The sequence below is a fragment of the Mustelus asterias genome, chromosome 11, assembly GCF_964213995.1.
Source record: "Mustelus asterias chromosome 11, sMusAst1.hap1.1, whole genome shotgun sequence".
Classification (NCBI taxonomy): Eukaryota; Metazoa; Chordata; class Chondrichthyes; order Carcharhiniformes; family Triakidae; genus Mustelus; species Mustelus asterias.
The window spans coordinates 27,074,130-27,087,959 of NC_135811.1; the positions used below are offsets into that span (position 1 = coordinate 27,074,130).

Consider the following 13,830-nt stretch of genomic DNA (forward strand, 5'->3'; position numbering starts at 1 on the left):
TAATATACTGTGATGCCAAAACATAAATAATGAGGGCACACGGAATGCATATCTCTGTCCCACGCTGTGTTAACTCAACATTAATACAAATATGCAGCTCTTCCCTGAGGCATTGCCCCACCTGCTTGACACTCTATAGGTACCAAGCTGAAAAAATAAATCTTTTTATTAAGAGCGTCCATCTCACCAAGGAGACTTCAGGCTAATCCAGATCCAACAACCTGCTCTGAAAACTCTGCTCACATTTTGCCAGAAGTGACAAATTCCACCCCAGCTGCTGAGAAACACAACATTCAAAAGCAAAATCTATTTGACCCATCTTCCAAAGTTAATGGATCTTTTAAATAGTTCCGGGGTCCAGACTAATCAGTTCCTTCTTGGGCCACATCCTATGTATCAAGTTTCGTTGAAATCCATCCATTCATTTTTGAGCTATATTGTTTACAGATTAGCAAACAGGGCAGAAAGATTATTTCCACCCTCAGTCTAAAAGACAACTTATTTTTACACTGGTTTCATTAAAATTAGGATAGATTTATGGTGCAGTTCTTGGAATCAGAGAACATGGCTGGAATTCTCTGGCCATTCACACCCTGCCACTGCTGCCAGCAAGGACGGAGAATTTGGCGTTCAGCCAAATCTCCATTCATTGCAGAGGGACCAGAGAATCCCGCTGGCGTGAACGACCAAAGAATCCAGCCCGGCAGTATGTTTAAAATGCCTGGCTTCATTGGAATCCCTGTTGCTCGGAGAGAAATCAGCCACCTTTGCTTTTTCTGCACACAAACACCTGCAGCTGCAGAATTGAAATATATTGAGAGCCCAGGTCACCTAAATGTTTCGGATGGCAGCTGTTCCATTCCTGCTATCCAGAGAGTCGAGGGGCAGCACAGTGGTTAGCACTGCTGCCTCACAGCGCCAGGGACCCGGGTTCGAATCCCGGCTTGGGTCACTGTCTGTATGGAGTTTGCACATTCTCCCCGTGTCTGTGTGGGTTTCCTCTGGGTACTCCGGTTTCCTCCCAGAGTCCAAAGATGTACGGGTTAGATTGATTGACCGTGCTACATTGGCCCTGAGTATCAGGGGGACTGGCTAGGATTAATGCATGGGGTTATGGGGCCTGGGTGGGATTGTGGTCGGTGCAGACTCGATGGGCCGAATGGCCTCCTCCTGCACTGTAGGATTCTATGACTCTTAACTGCCCCACAACAGTTTCATGTTCAAATGAGCATTACTTGGCTGTATATAGGACTCACGCTCCTCTTTTGGGAGGAAGTCTCGCATGAGAGAACTGCCAGCCAAACTGATCGGCAATGGACAGAAGAGGAAGTGCTTCAACATGCTGGAGCCTAAGTACCGAAACTGGATGGCAAGAAAAGTTCTGGGGATCCCTCGACGAGGAAGGCCTGAAGGTGGGCTGGTGTGGAGGAGGGTGGATGGGAGGGGGAAGTGAGTCAGACAGAGCATGCAGGTCCAGTGGAAACTGGGGCTTAGGGGCCCCCCTCCTTAAGTCAGATGGGGTGTTTTGATGGAGGGGCCACCCCACCTACCCTTCCACCACCTCATATCCCGCCTGAGGGAGTGTGAAATTCAGGCCCTTATCTTTCCACTGTGATCAGAGAGGTGGCAGAATCTTTGATCTGGCAGAAAGAATGGTGGTTCTTTCCAAGTAAATTGCCGTGTGTCTTTTGTTAATTTGTATCACATCATTTATTTAGAGTTTTCCTTCATCACGTTGCATCAAGCAATGAAGCTAACTTGTGAATAAAGACTGGGAATTTACTTAGTGCAATCTGTACCATCCCGGACACTCCTCGAGTTCACACTGTCCCGCCAGTCTGCTTTTGCTTTGGAGGGCAAAAAGCTTATACCACAAGTCCTTAGTGAAAACAATACTTTGCCGAGGATGGAAAGATTTATTTCATCAGTATTTTAAACGGATCGCTGAAATGCTGACTGCATCAGCACTGTCACCTGGGACATGGAGCTTTGAAGTCGTTTGCAACAGTTGTGCATGAATGAAGTCCTTTATCATCGTGGTATGTGCGAGGAACATATGGAAAATCTCCAATAGAAACTTTCCATGCACATTCATTCCATGTCATGCAACATGAAACTTTGACCTCTTGTGCCTTTTGAGTCGTGATTGTGGACTCTGTAGTGCAACTAGACATTTTTTCTAAAACTAAATCAGGTGGGGACTTTAAAAAAAAACGACTCTCCTGACAGCCATGAAAGAGTAACATATCAAACAGATAACCATTTGCTGTGGTATGTTCTGGATCTAATGAATCATCAAATGATGAGTCTCATGGAAAGAAATATCTGTGCATGAAAAGGGAGAGCATTCACTGAATTATCAAGGCGATGTCCTGTACTGCTGGCTGATCGGATACAGGCTTCACCCATAAATCACAACTAAATCCTGACACAGCCAGAACCACTACTTAAATTGATATAGAGGATGGACAGATCATACACAAAGTAGAAGTACCTCATAGCGCTTAACACTTGGAGTTAGCATCAACCATTACCATTAAGCAGTAAAGCACGAAGAACATGCAGCTATGCACTTTGAAAGGTGCACAAACAAGCAGTCTTTTGCATTTGTGGAAATGTTTCTTTATAAGGAATAGGTGACTATTGTAACGAACCCCCTTGAGACTGCTAACTTTTTAAGAGAGATGAATTTCCCAAGTAACCAATGAACATGATTTGGTAGATGAGATTTCACATTTAAAGACTTTTACTGTAACAATCAAACTAATATCAACACAATCAAGCATTAATTAACAGGCGAACTAATATAGCAAACTAAATATAAAGGTAAGTTCAGCATTCACTAACACAGCCCAAAAAAGTTTTACAAAATGCTTTTATGCATTGTAACGCCTCTGACAGAAATGTAGCATTACACAAACAGTCCCACAGTCACTCCTAGTTCTCCAGCAGATATTCACATCTCCCCATCATACCAGGTCGAAATTTTCAGTGTCCTTTGACACCAATGCACTCCCTGTTTGAGTTTTCCAGACCTGATTATCACTATCAAGACACACATTAATGAGTCCCCATTCCTTTGATCTTCAAGAGCTAAGTTTGTTCAATTCCCTTTCTTTTGAACTGAAGCCAAACTCCCTCAAAAGCATCCAGTTCTGATGAAGCGTCATCCAGACATGAAGCTGGAATTTTACCGCCTCCTTATCCCAGGAATTCTCCCTTGGCCTCAGGCAAGATTTTACGAGCCTTGCCCGAGTGACGTCGTCAAATCCCGCCCGAAATGTCGGCTCTGTTCTCTCTCCACAGATGCTGTCAGACCTGCTGAGATTTTCCTGTTTTTTTTTCTGTTTTTGTTTCAGATTCCAGCATTCGCAGTAATCCCCCAAGCATCCTATTTGGATGCTAATGCAGAACAGTTCCCCTGCTTTCCCATTGCAGTAGCTGCTTTGTTTCTGCATGTCAGAAACAGTCTTTGAGATGCTGTGAAAAGGTGCTAAAACTGACATTCCACTTCATTGGGTTCTGTTTCAGTTTCTCTCCCCATAGCAACAGGATCACATGGACATGTCTCCAAGCAGCGGTTGAGTTAAAGGTGCATTTTAAAATATAGTGTCTCATAAAGTTCATCATTCATGACAATATAACCACAAACCAAAACAAGTTGAAATATCAGTTTTGTTAAATATCTGCTATATTGGGCCAAATCTTGCTGGAGATCTTTTGGTGTGCATTATTAGATGTTTTCTTGCAACCGTCAGCTCAGAAGAATTGTGGCACGGTGTGCTGGAAGTGATTGCAGATAACAGGACTTCAGTGAATCATAGGCCCAACTGTCATAAAAGTATTTAAAGATTGAGAATGAAAGAGAGAAATAACATAGAAAGAAAAATTAGTCAAATCAGGTGGATAGAGGGGAAAGAAAGATTAGACCGATGAGAGAAAGAAAAAGAGGACAGAACTAATAAAATTTTACATTTTATAAGTCTCGAACAACATTGAATGAATGAATGAGACTCAACAGTTCAAATTGTTCCATTTCTGAACCTGAGAGTGATTGGCATTGCATTAACAATTATCGTATCATTAAAACAGGCACTTGTGCTGTTAATTATGAGCCCTATCTGCAGTGAGTTTAATGTTCGTTAGTGTGCAAGTTCTTGAAAAATGACAGGGAGGCTGCTGGTTGTGATGCCATTTTGCAAAGCAAAAGGTGGGTGGACCAGTGTGACTCAATAATCGAATTCTGGGGAATCGCAACCCATGTTGCATCTTTTTACCCCCTCATTGCATTGGCAATTTGTGCATTGATGATTGCTTCCATCATTGATATGTCATTAGTCCAGGAAGACTTGACTGATGGTTTCTGGATGATTTCATGTTCAGTGCTGGATAGAGATTGTGTTTACGCCTAATCAGTCAACAATTAAACTCTGCTTTGATGTTCGTAGAATCCCGACAGTGCAGAAGGAGGCCATTTGGCCCATCAAGTCTGCACCGACTCTCTGACAGAGCATTTTACCCAAGCCCTATCCCCATAGCCCTGCATACTTAACCCACTAATCCCCTTAACCTGCACACCTTTGGACACTAAGGGGCAATTTAGAATGGCCAATCAACCTCACCTGCACATCTTTAGACTGTGGGAGGAAACCGGACCATCCGGACAAAACCCACGCAGACACGAGGAGAACGTGCAAATTCCACACACAGTCAACCAAGGCCAGAATTGAACCTTGGTCCCTGGCTATATGGGGCAGCAGTGCTAACCACTGTGCTACCGTGCTGCCCTTTGTTGCCTTGCATTTCTTCTCAATCGCAAAGAGCACACATTCAGATGAGAAATGATAATTAATTGTTATCTAGTCAGTCTTAGAGACTCATGCATTTTAACTAATCAAATAAGAAGTTTCATCCAAGGCATTAAAAATTGAAGTTTACCTACCTGTAAGATACCAGTCCTTTTAGTTTTGATAACTTTGTTTGGTTTTAATATGTACCACAATTTTCACAAATGCTACCTAATTTTTATTTGTACCTCTTAGGAGACTAACCATTACGACAATTATTTAAGAAAATGTTATATCCAGTTTGAAAATAAAAACACAATTAGGAAGGGATCAGAACTATTTGAGCGGACTTGCACTTTATCGAGCAATAAATTCTGAGTTTTTCTTTACCTTCCAGTGGAATTCCACCATGCTAAAATTGAATGACTGAAATGGGGATTTTTAAAAATACAAATCTCGCTGACTCCCACACCATCAGGGAATAGAGGCAATTTTATGTGTTTGTTTTAAGTACTTTGTTTCGTTAGTGCTAGCTACAAAAGGGTACTCACTCACGTCATCTCACCTTACTCGCTCACCCCGCCTCGCTCATCCAGACAGGTGCTGGGCTAAAGTCTGTCCTACTTTACATGAATATTGTACATGTTCTCAAAAGGATAAACGCTGGGTTGAACAATGCTGTTATCTAAAAGGACAAATCTAATTTTGTATTTGTTCTAAGTATAAACATTGTCACCTACAAAGATATGCACCAAATATTGACCATTTGTGACTGAGGGGAATGAAGAAGTGTTTCGATGGACTGGAACCAGTAAAAATTAGGACTAATTTTTGATGTCTTTGAGAAACCAGATAAACACACGAGGGAGAAAAGAATAAAAGGATTTGCCACTGGCAGTAGGTGAAGAGGTGTGAGAGGAGGCTCCTGTGAATCATCAGCTCTGGCATGGATCTATAGGGTTGAATGGTCTGTGCTGTAATTTCTGTGCAGTTAATACTTTGTAATTCAGAACAAGAGTTCTTTTTTTTGAGCTGAAATATAACGTAATATTTTTTGTACCAAATGACCATGTGTAAACTTTATATTTGTTTCATTTTACAGAGATTTGAAACCTGAAAACATATTGTTAGATGACTATGGTAAGTAATCCGGTTCTGTAAATGCAGTAAATATTGTATAGTTGAGTATACTCTGATTTAGAGTCTAATTAACTGTTTCACTGGCAGCAGAATTTCTTCTTTCCCCCTTAACTCAATTATCAGTAGTGTTGTAGTAAATACAAATGTATAATCCAAAACATTTATAGAATATTTGGCCAGTTTGTTACATTCCAACTCTGATTATATTGGATAGCAGCATGGATACAACATAGCATCTTGTCTAGTTTTTTACTATTAGTTCTTAAATAACATTCATATTACATGCATTTTATGTACAGATTTTGCAGATATATAAAACCCTGGTTTTACTGGATTTATGCTGTTACAGAATGCCATAACTTGCACATTAGTAAGTTTCGTAAAATATTTTGTTAATCTAAATAAATTTGTGCCATTGGAGAGAGCTGTGGGAGACTCCCTCTACTCCCTCCACTCTCCAAGTGGAGACTCCCTCTGGCATGAGTTTTGCTACTCTCTGCTTGTAGTTAAATATTATTCACCAAGAGACAGAGAAATTCTAACCAAAAGGTGAGGCGCAGGAGTAACAAGTTAAGAAGGACACATTTGAAAAGTCATACTGGTGAAAATGTGATAGCTGGAACAGTTCCCATTAGCAGGTGGATATCTAAAGCAAACTCATTCATCTTTGAAAACCCAAATTCACTTTTTTCAGTTGGGAGATCAAATGTATCATTGTTCCAGTTGTTTTATGTTGGAATATGCAAAGCTTCAGCTTTGTGAGTGACAGTATATGTATTTAATAAAATATTTTCGTTTATTATAGGTGGGTGCATAGACTATCCAGTGTTTTTTTAATTTAGCTTCCATGCTGTTGCTAAAACAAATCTCAATATCGCAGTAACAAAGCCAGTCAATATCAGGACTATTGATCATTGTAATAGTAACCTTCCATCTATAACATTCAACAAAATACTTGATTTTTCTAAACTTATTTTGACTTCTTTTTGTCATTCTACCAACATTAGAGGTTGGAGTAATATTGAAGAATATAACCCAGGGCGACATGGTGGCACAGTGGTTAGCACTGCTGCCTCACAGCACCAGGGACCTGGGTTCGATTCCCGGCTTGGGTCACTGTCTGTGTGGAGTCTGCGCATTCTCCCTGTGTCTGTGTGTGTCTCCGGTTTCCTCCCACAGTCCAAAAGATGTGCTGGTGAGGTGGATTTGCCATGCTAAATTGCCCCTTGGTGTACCCACAGGTGCTGGAGTTTGGCGACTAGGGGACAGTAACCTTGTTGCAGTGTTAATGTAAGCCTATTTGTGACACTGCTAAACAAATGTAAACTGTATGATTAGAACCCAACTTAGAGGTCGAGAGTTGGAACATTGAAATGCCATTGAATAAGCATCGCATTTATAAAACTACTGCTGATCTTTGTATAATCCTTTTTGATACAGTTCAGTCTTTTATATATTTACTTCACTTTAAACAGAGCCACATGGGGCATCAGAATTTCTTTTCAGAAATACAACAGGGTCAAATCTAATTACATACAGAGTAGTCCTTGTGTTTGATGGTGCAATAGGAACCCTGAGAAAATTGAAGTAGCTTAGTGTGGAAAATCTGTTCACTTTTGCCATAGTAACAAACATGTTGATTACTCTACGCAAGTTTATTCTTAGGGAATGTTAGTAGCTTTCCTAGTGCCCTCTTATTCTGTTGGAGGATGTTTGCAGCAAAACGAGTGAATGTATTTATCAAATATCTAATTCTGCTGTGTTACATTCATACAGGTCACATTAGGATATCTGATCTGGGCTTAGCTGTGAAAATTCCTGAAGGGGAGACAATCCGTGGCAGGGTGGGAACGGTAGGATATATGGGTGAGTCTTCAATCAACATTTGATATTGATTTTATTATCTTGTCTTGGAAATGAGCATTTTATTTTCCATTTATGAAGCTTGCAACGTGCAATTGTGATAGACTTTTACTTGACGGTGCAGAGTGCTGAATCATATCTACATTTTCAGATTACATGATGCATAATTTTTCAAATTAAGACATAAATGGAGAGAGATTGCAGAATATTGTGGTACAGAGGGATCTGGGTGTCCTTGTACATGAATCAGGAAAAGTTAGCACGCAGGTGCAGCAAGTAATTAATAAGGCAAGTGGAATGTTAGAATTAATGATAAGGAGGGAGGGGGTTGAATATAAAGTGAAGGCATCTTTGCCAGAACTGTACAAGGCATTAGTGATATTGCACCTAGAGTGCTTTGGTCAGTTTTGGTCTTCTGATTTACAGAAGAATATGCTTTCATTGGAGGCAGTTCAGTGAAGGATCATTAGGCTGATTCCTGTAATGCAGAAGTTGTCTAGTGAGGTGACCTTATTGAAACATATAACATTCCAAGGAGCTTAATAGGGTAGATGTTGAGAGGATGTTTCCTGTTCTGGGGGAATCTAGAACTAGGTGGACATCGTTTCAAAATAACATGAAGATGAGGATGAATTTCTTCTGTTCGGAGATTCATTAATCTTTGGAATTCTCTAACCCATAGAGTAGTGGAAACTGGATCAGTTGAATATATTCAAGACGGAGTTAGACAATTTTTTGATCTACAAGGGAGTGAAGGTTTATCGGGGCGGAGGGGATAGACAGTGGTGTTAAAGGCCAGGATTAGATCAACCATAATCTTATTGAATGGCAGTGTAGGCGTGTGAGGCCAAATAGTCTACTCCTATTTCTTATGTTCTTACATGAAACAAAATGAATTCATAAAGCCAGATGCATTTCTGACTTGATCTCAAGGCAAGCAATAGCCCTTCATGATTTTTTAATTGTCCTGATATGCCAATTTAACTATCCTTATGGCTGCCTACTTCTGTTTATGTATGTATTACATTAGAAATTACTGATAGGTGTTTTTATAGATTGTTGAAAAATTATTTTCCTAGTGAGTGGCACAGTGGTTAGCACTGCTGCCTCACAGCGCCAGGGACCCGGGTTCAATTCTGGCCTCGGGTCACTGTCTGTGTGGAGTTTGCACATTCTCCCCGTGTCTGCGTGGGTTTCCTCCGGGTGCTCTGGTTTCCTCCCACAGTCCAAACATGTGCAGGTTAGGTTGATTGGCCATGATAAATTGCCCCTTAGTGTCAGGGGGGCTAGTAGGGTAAATACGTGGGCTTTTGGGATAGGGCCTGGGTGGGATTGTTGTCAGTGCAGGCTCGATGGGCCGAATGGCCTCCTTCTGCATTGTAGGATTCAATGACTCGATTGGCTGTTTTTTCTTTTCATTCCAGGAATTTCAATTAGAACCTGTTACAGCCTTTGATACGTTGTAAATATTGCCATCAAACCACATGTCGATGTGAAATTTTCCACTGCCTTCTGTTTGAGTATCTTTTGTTTGAAATGCTATTTTCTTATGTATGAAATATTTGGAGTATATTCCCACATGGATCCCATGCAGTTGGTTTATTCGGTGTGTTTTCAGTCCAACGGCCTGATTCTGTGCAGGACCATGCTGAGCATAGGAAGTGCATCTCTTTGACGCAGCTTGAGTCATTGAGATAGTGAGACATCTGATGCACTTGAATGAACAGTAAGTGTAACCACAGCCAAACACTTTGACAGCTGTCCTGTCTGTGCCTTTTATTGAGCTTCACAATACAGGTATACAAACTGCCAAACAAGCAAATCATTAATCAGTCTCAAAACATTTGAGCTTTTTTCCATCTGAATTGCTTTAGTTACAGTCTGTAAACATTAGAATAATGCTGTAACAGTAAATCAGTATGTATGCTGCCTTAGTAATAATACAACCGTCTTTTAAGTTTAAATTTATTTGTTAGTGTCACAAGTAGGTTTACATTAACAATGCAATGAAGTTACTGTGAAAATCCTCTAGTTGCCACAGTCCGGCGCCTGTCCGGGTACACTGAGGGAGAATTTAGCATGACCAATGCTAAATTCTCCTCCCACGTCTTTCGGACTGTGGGAGGAAAACGGAGCACCCGGAGGAAACTCATGCAGACACAGAGAGAATGTGCAGAGTCCGCACAGACAGTGACCCAAGGAATCGAACCCGGGTCCCTGACGCTGTGGCGCAGCGGCGCTAACCACTTGGCTGCCCATGCAAGAAAGCTTGTTCTTGCAATTTGAGAGATCTCTTGAGCCTCAATCTGTATTGTACAACTGAGTAGGATTGCTAATATTTCAATCCTGCTCCAAGCTATCTGCCTAAACTATTGGTGAAAGTATTTTTGAGAATTATTTTCATATAATTAAAATTAATATTCTCAAAGGAGAAGTCAGTCTGCAGAAAGGTACAGCCCAGTCCACCCAGTCACTAACATTCCTAGCCGAGTTGCTTGCCAGCGTTGGATATGTTGGTATCGCTGAGTAACGTATACCTTCAATCTAACCCTTATTTATGAGCTGAACCATTCCTGTAAAGAAAAATTCACTTGCACTTTACTTTGAATAACATTACTCTGAATTATTTCGCTTTTTATTTCCTCCTCCCTAACTTCTTGATTGTAACCAGAGTAGTTTAATGACTTGGTTGTATTGAAGCCTAAACAAGGTCAGAACAAACTCTACATTCTTCAAGGGAGCATTGGCCAGGGTGGTAGTTCAGAGTGAATGTGATAAAAGTAAAGTCGCCATAGCCCCAGATGACCATAGGCTGCTCTCCCCTTTGAGGGGGAGGGTTGACTGGGGGTGATTTTGACCTGAGGATCAACACACCTCAGGTGAGGGGCAAAGTTGAGAAGGCAGGCCTTCATGAATAACCTCAGCCGGTACGGGAATTGAACTTGCGCTGTTGGAATCGGTCTGCACCACAAACTAGTCGTCCAGCCAACTGAGCTAAACCGACTCCTAGGATGCTGATAGTAATCAATGAGGAAAGCAAATTTGCATTTACCTGACAGTTCTGTTTTAGCAGACTCTCAAATAGCATATGCTTTTATCTTATTATGTTTTCTTCAGATCCAATTTGGAATCTGAATTTATCTGAATAATTATTCCTAATCCTGATGGATGTCGAACCTGCTTTTATGGCACAGTATTTGAAATATACATTAAGTTTGGAATATAATTCTGAGAGAGAGGCTGATTTAACAAGTTCCTGCTTGGGGTTCTAATAAGGCAACTTATCATTCTAAAATATTTGTTATCAGCCTTGGAAATAAGTACCATAAAAATATCAGATTCACAGTTCACAATGCCACAGGAACAAAATAGAACAAATAGAAAATGCAACATGTTATATTCCTGATAGACAGAAAACAAACAGTCCTAGAGTTTCCTTGGATTTGATTTATTCACAGAATGAAATGTTGTAGGTATACATCTCCTGAATCCACTCTACTCCTGTGTTAGTAAACGCCTTTTTTTTATGGGCTCAAGTAACCATCCAATCAATGCCCTCCATCTTTATGTACTTGACTTCAATATGGACGGCACAGTGGTTAGCACTGCTGCCTCACAGCACCAGGGACCCGGGTTCGATTCCCAGCTTGGGTCACTGTCTGTGTGGAGTCTGCATGTTCTCCTCGTGTCTGCGTGGGTTTCCTCCGGGTGCTTCGGTTTCCTCCCACAGTCCAAAAGACGTGCTGGTTAAGTACATTGGCCATGCTAAATTCTCCTTCAGTATACCCAAACAGGTGCCAGAATGTGGCGACTAGGGGCTTTTCACAGTAAGTTCATTGCAGTGTTAATGTAAACCTACTTGTGACACTAATAAATAAACTTAAACAATTAACATAAAATACAGGCGGGTGTTTGAAAGATAAACAGAGCATTTGGGAAACATTCAGCATCAGGCAGCATCTTCAGCGAGAGAAGCCTGCTTCCCTCCGCGAACTATTTCCTCATGCCCTGGTTTAATGGTCCAAAGACCTTTAATGTACTAATTAAACTCAGAGAAAACTAAACCTAAAGAAGGTATGAATGTCTGTTTAAAAACCTAAATATTCTTTGGTTGTCATGTTGATATTTGGCTGTTATTCATAAGAATTATGACCAATCCCCAAAGTTCAACACAACAGAAGAAATAGGAGGTGGGGTAAGCCAGCAGGCCCTTCGAGCCTGCCCCACCAGTCAATGTGATCATGGCCGATCTTTATCGGCCTCAACTCAAGTTCGGCCAGTTTGAGATCAAAAAGTTGGATTTGCTGACCTGACTTTGTCTTTAATTTTGGCATTTCTCTTTACAGCTCCAGAAGTGCTAAATAATCAGCGATATACGTTAAGCCCTGACCACTGGGGCCTGGGGTGCTTAATCTATGAAATGATTGCTGGACAGTCTCCCTTTAGAGGGCGGAAAGAGAAAGTTAAAAGGGAGGAAGTAGACAGACGAGTGTTGGAGACAGAAGAAACTTACACAGACAAGTTCTCTGAAGAGGCAAAATCTATCTGCAAGATGGTAAGCTCTGCAAAATAATATTTAATATGGGCACCTTTTCTGCATAACCAGATAAGCACATCCCATGCATATGATTATACTGTGAATGAATCACTCTTGTTTGGCTTCTAATTAGGAGTTTGTATTTTGTGAATACTACTATTGATTATTCCTAAGGATCCAATAACATGACTCTACTAAATCCTGATGGCTCTCAACAAGGTTTTTCTCTCTGTCTTTTGCCCTGCACAATTCCCTTCTTTTAATCAGAGCCACTTTCTTTGCTTGCCTCACCCACCCACTTGGCAATCTGTGTCCTTCTGATTTTCTGGGCTGCTGTTCTGCTAAAACAAAGTTTATGGCTTCTTTATTGGAGAGGAACTTCCTTTCAGTCACTTTTCCATGCAATCTTTTCCTTCGCTCCCCTTCCCTAGCCCTCCCATTTTCACTTGTATTTTCCTCTCTGCCTGGTTATCTCTTTGCTTCTGTTCTATTCTTGTTCTCTTTCCCCTCCCCGGCCACCTTGTTGTTCAGTTTTACCTCCAGTTTGTCTTTGGATCATCCTTTGCCCTTGTGCACTTTGTTCTGAGAGGTGACTACAGGGACAGCGTGGGAAGCGCAGAGAGATTGTGTGCGTGTAGCCACAGAAAGCATAGAGATGTCCTTAGAGTCAAGAGCAGCATGGTGGTATGGTAGCATGGCACTGTTGCCTTACAGCAGCAGGGACCCGGGTTCTGCCTGTGTGGTGTTTGTACATTCTCCCCGTCTCTGCGTGGTTTTCCTTCGGGTGCTCCGGTTTCCTCCCACAGTCCAAAGATGTGCGGGTTAGATGGATTGCCATGCCAAATTGCCCCTTGGTTTCCAAAGGTGTGCAGGTTAGGTGGATTGGCCATGATCAGTGCTCGGGGTTGCAGGGATAGGTCAGGGGAGTGGACCTGGGTAGAGTGTTCTTTCAGAGGGTTGGTGCAGACTCGATGGGCCAAATGGTCTCCTCCTGCATCATAGGGATTCTGTGAAGTGTAGGAGACAGACGGACTCCTATTCATGGACATAGTGCAGGATGGCTGCAGCCTAGTTTGTGAGGGGCTCCACTGCTAAAGAAAGTCTCAGTAGCTCCTGGGAATACCAACGAATAAACATGCTGAAAGATGGAAATATATGCTCCTGGCAGGCTGCATAGTGCTTTTTGTGGAAGGACTAAGTTAGGGGAAGGGCAAGCACATGACTTTTTTGTTATTGTATATTTGTGATCAATGTTATTTTTAGGAGTTTAGACTGTGTTGGTGAGAACTCTCATGGACACTACATCTTGCAAAATAACTTGTTGCTGGAATGCTATTGAAGAGAAATCTGAAACTGGTGAGAAATGGGGCAGCACGGTGGCACAGTGGTTAGCACTGCTGCCTCACAGCGCCAGGGACCCGGGTTTGATTCCCGGCTTGGGTCACTGTCTGTGTGGAGTTTGCACATTCTCCCCAAGTCTGTGTGGGTTTCATCCGGGTGCTC

General features: G+C 41.7%; 1 protein-coding gene across 4 annotated transcripts in view; it reads left to right on the plus strand.

Moving 5' to 3' along the window:
* Positions 1–13,830, plus strand: part of LOC144500429 (U6 snRNA-associated Sm-like protein LSm1) — a 317,623-nt gene that overhangs the window by 283,868 nt on the left and 19,925 nt on the right. For all 4 annotated transcript variants that reach the window (XM_078223322.1, XM_078223321.1, XM_078223324.1 and 1 more), the window contains 3 exons: positions 5,890–5,927; positions 7,704–7,793; positions 12,137–12,345. In XM_078223322.1, coding sequence (XP_078079448.1) covers positions 5,890–5,927; positions 7,704–7,793; positions 12,137–12,345 — 337 coding nt within the window. The remainder of the gene's footprint in view (positions 1–5,889; positions 5,928–7,703; positions 7,794–12,136; positions 12,346–13,830) is intronic.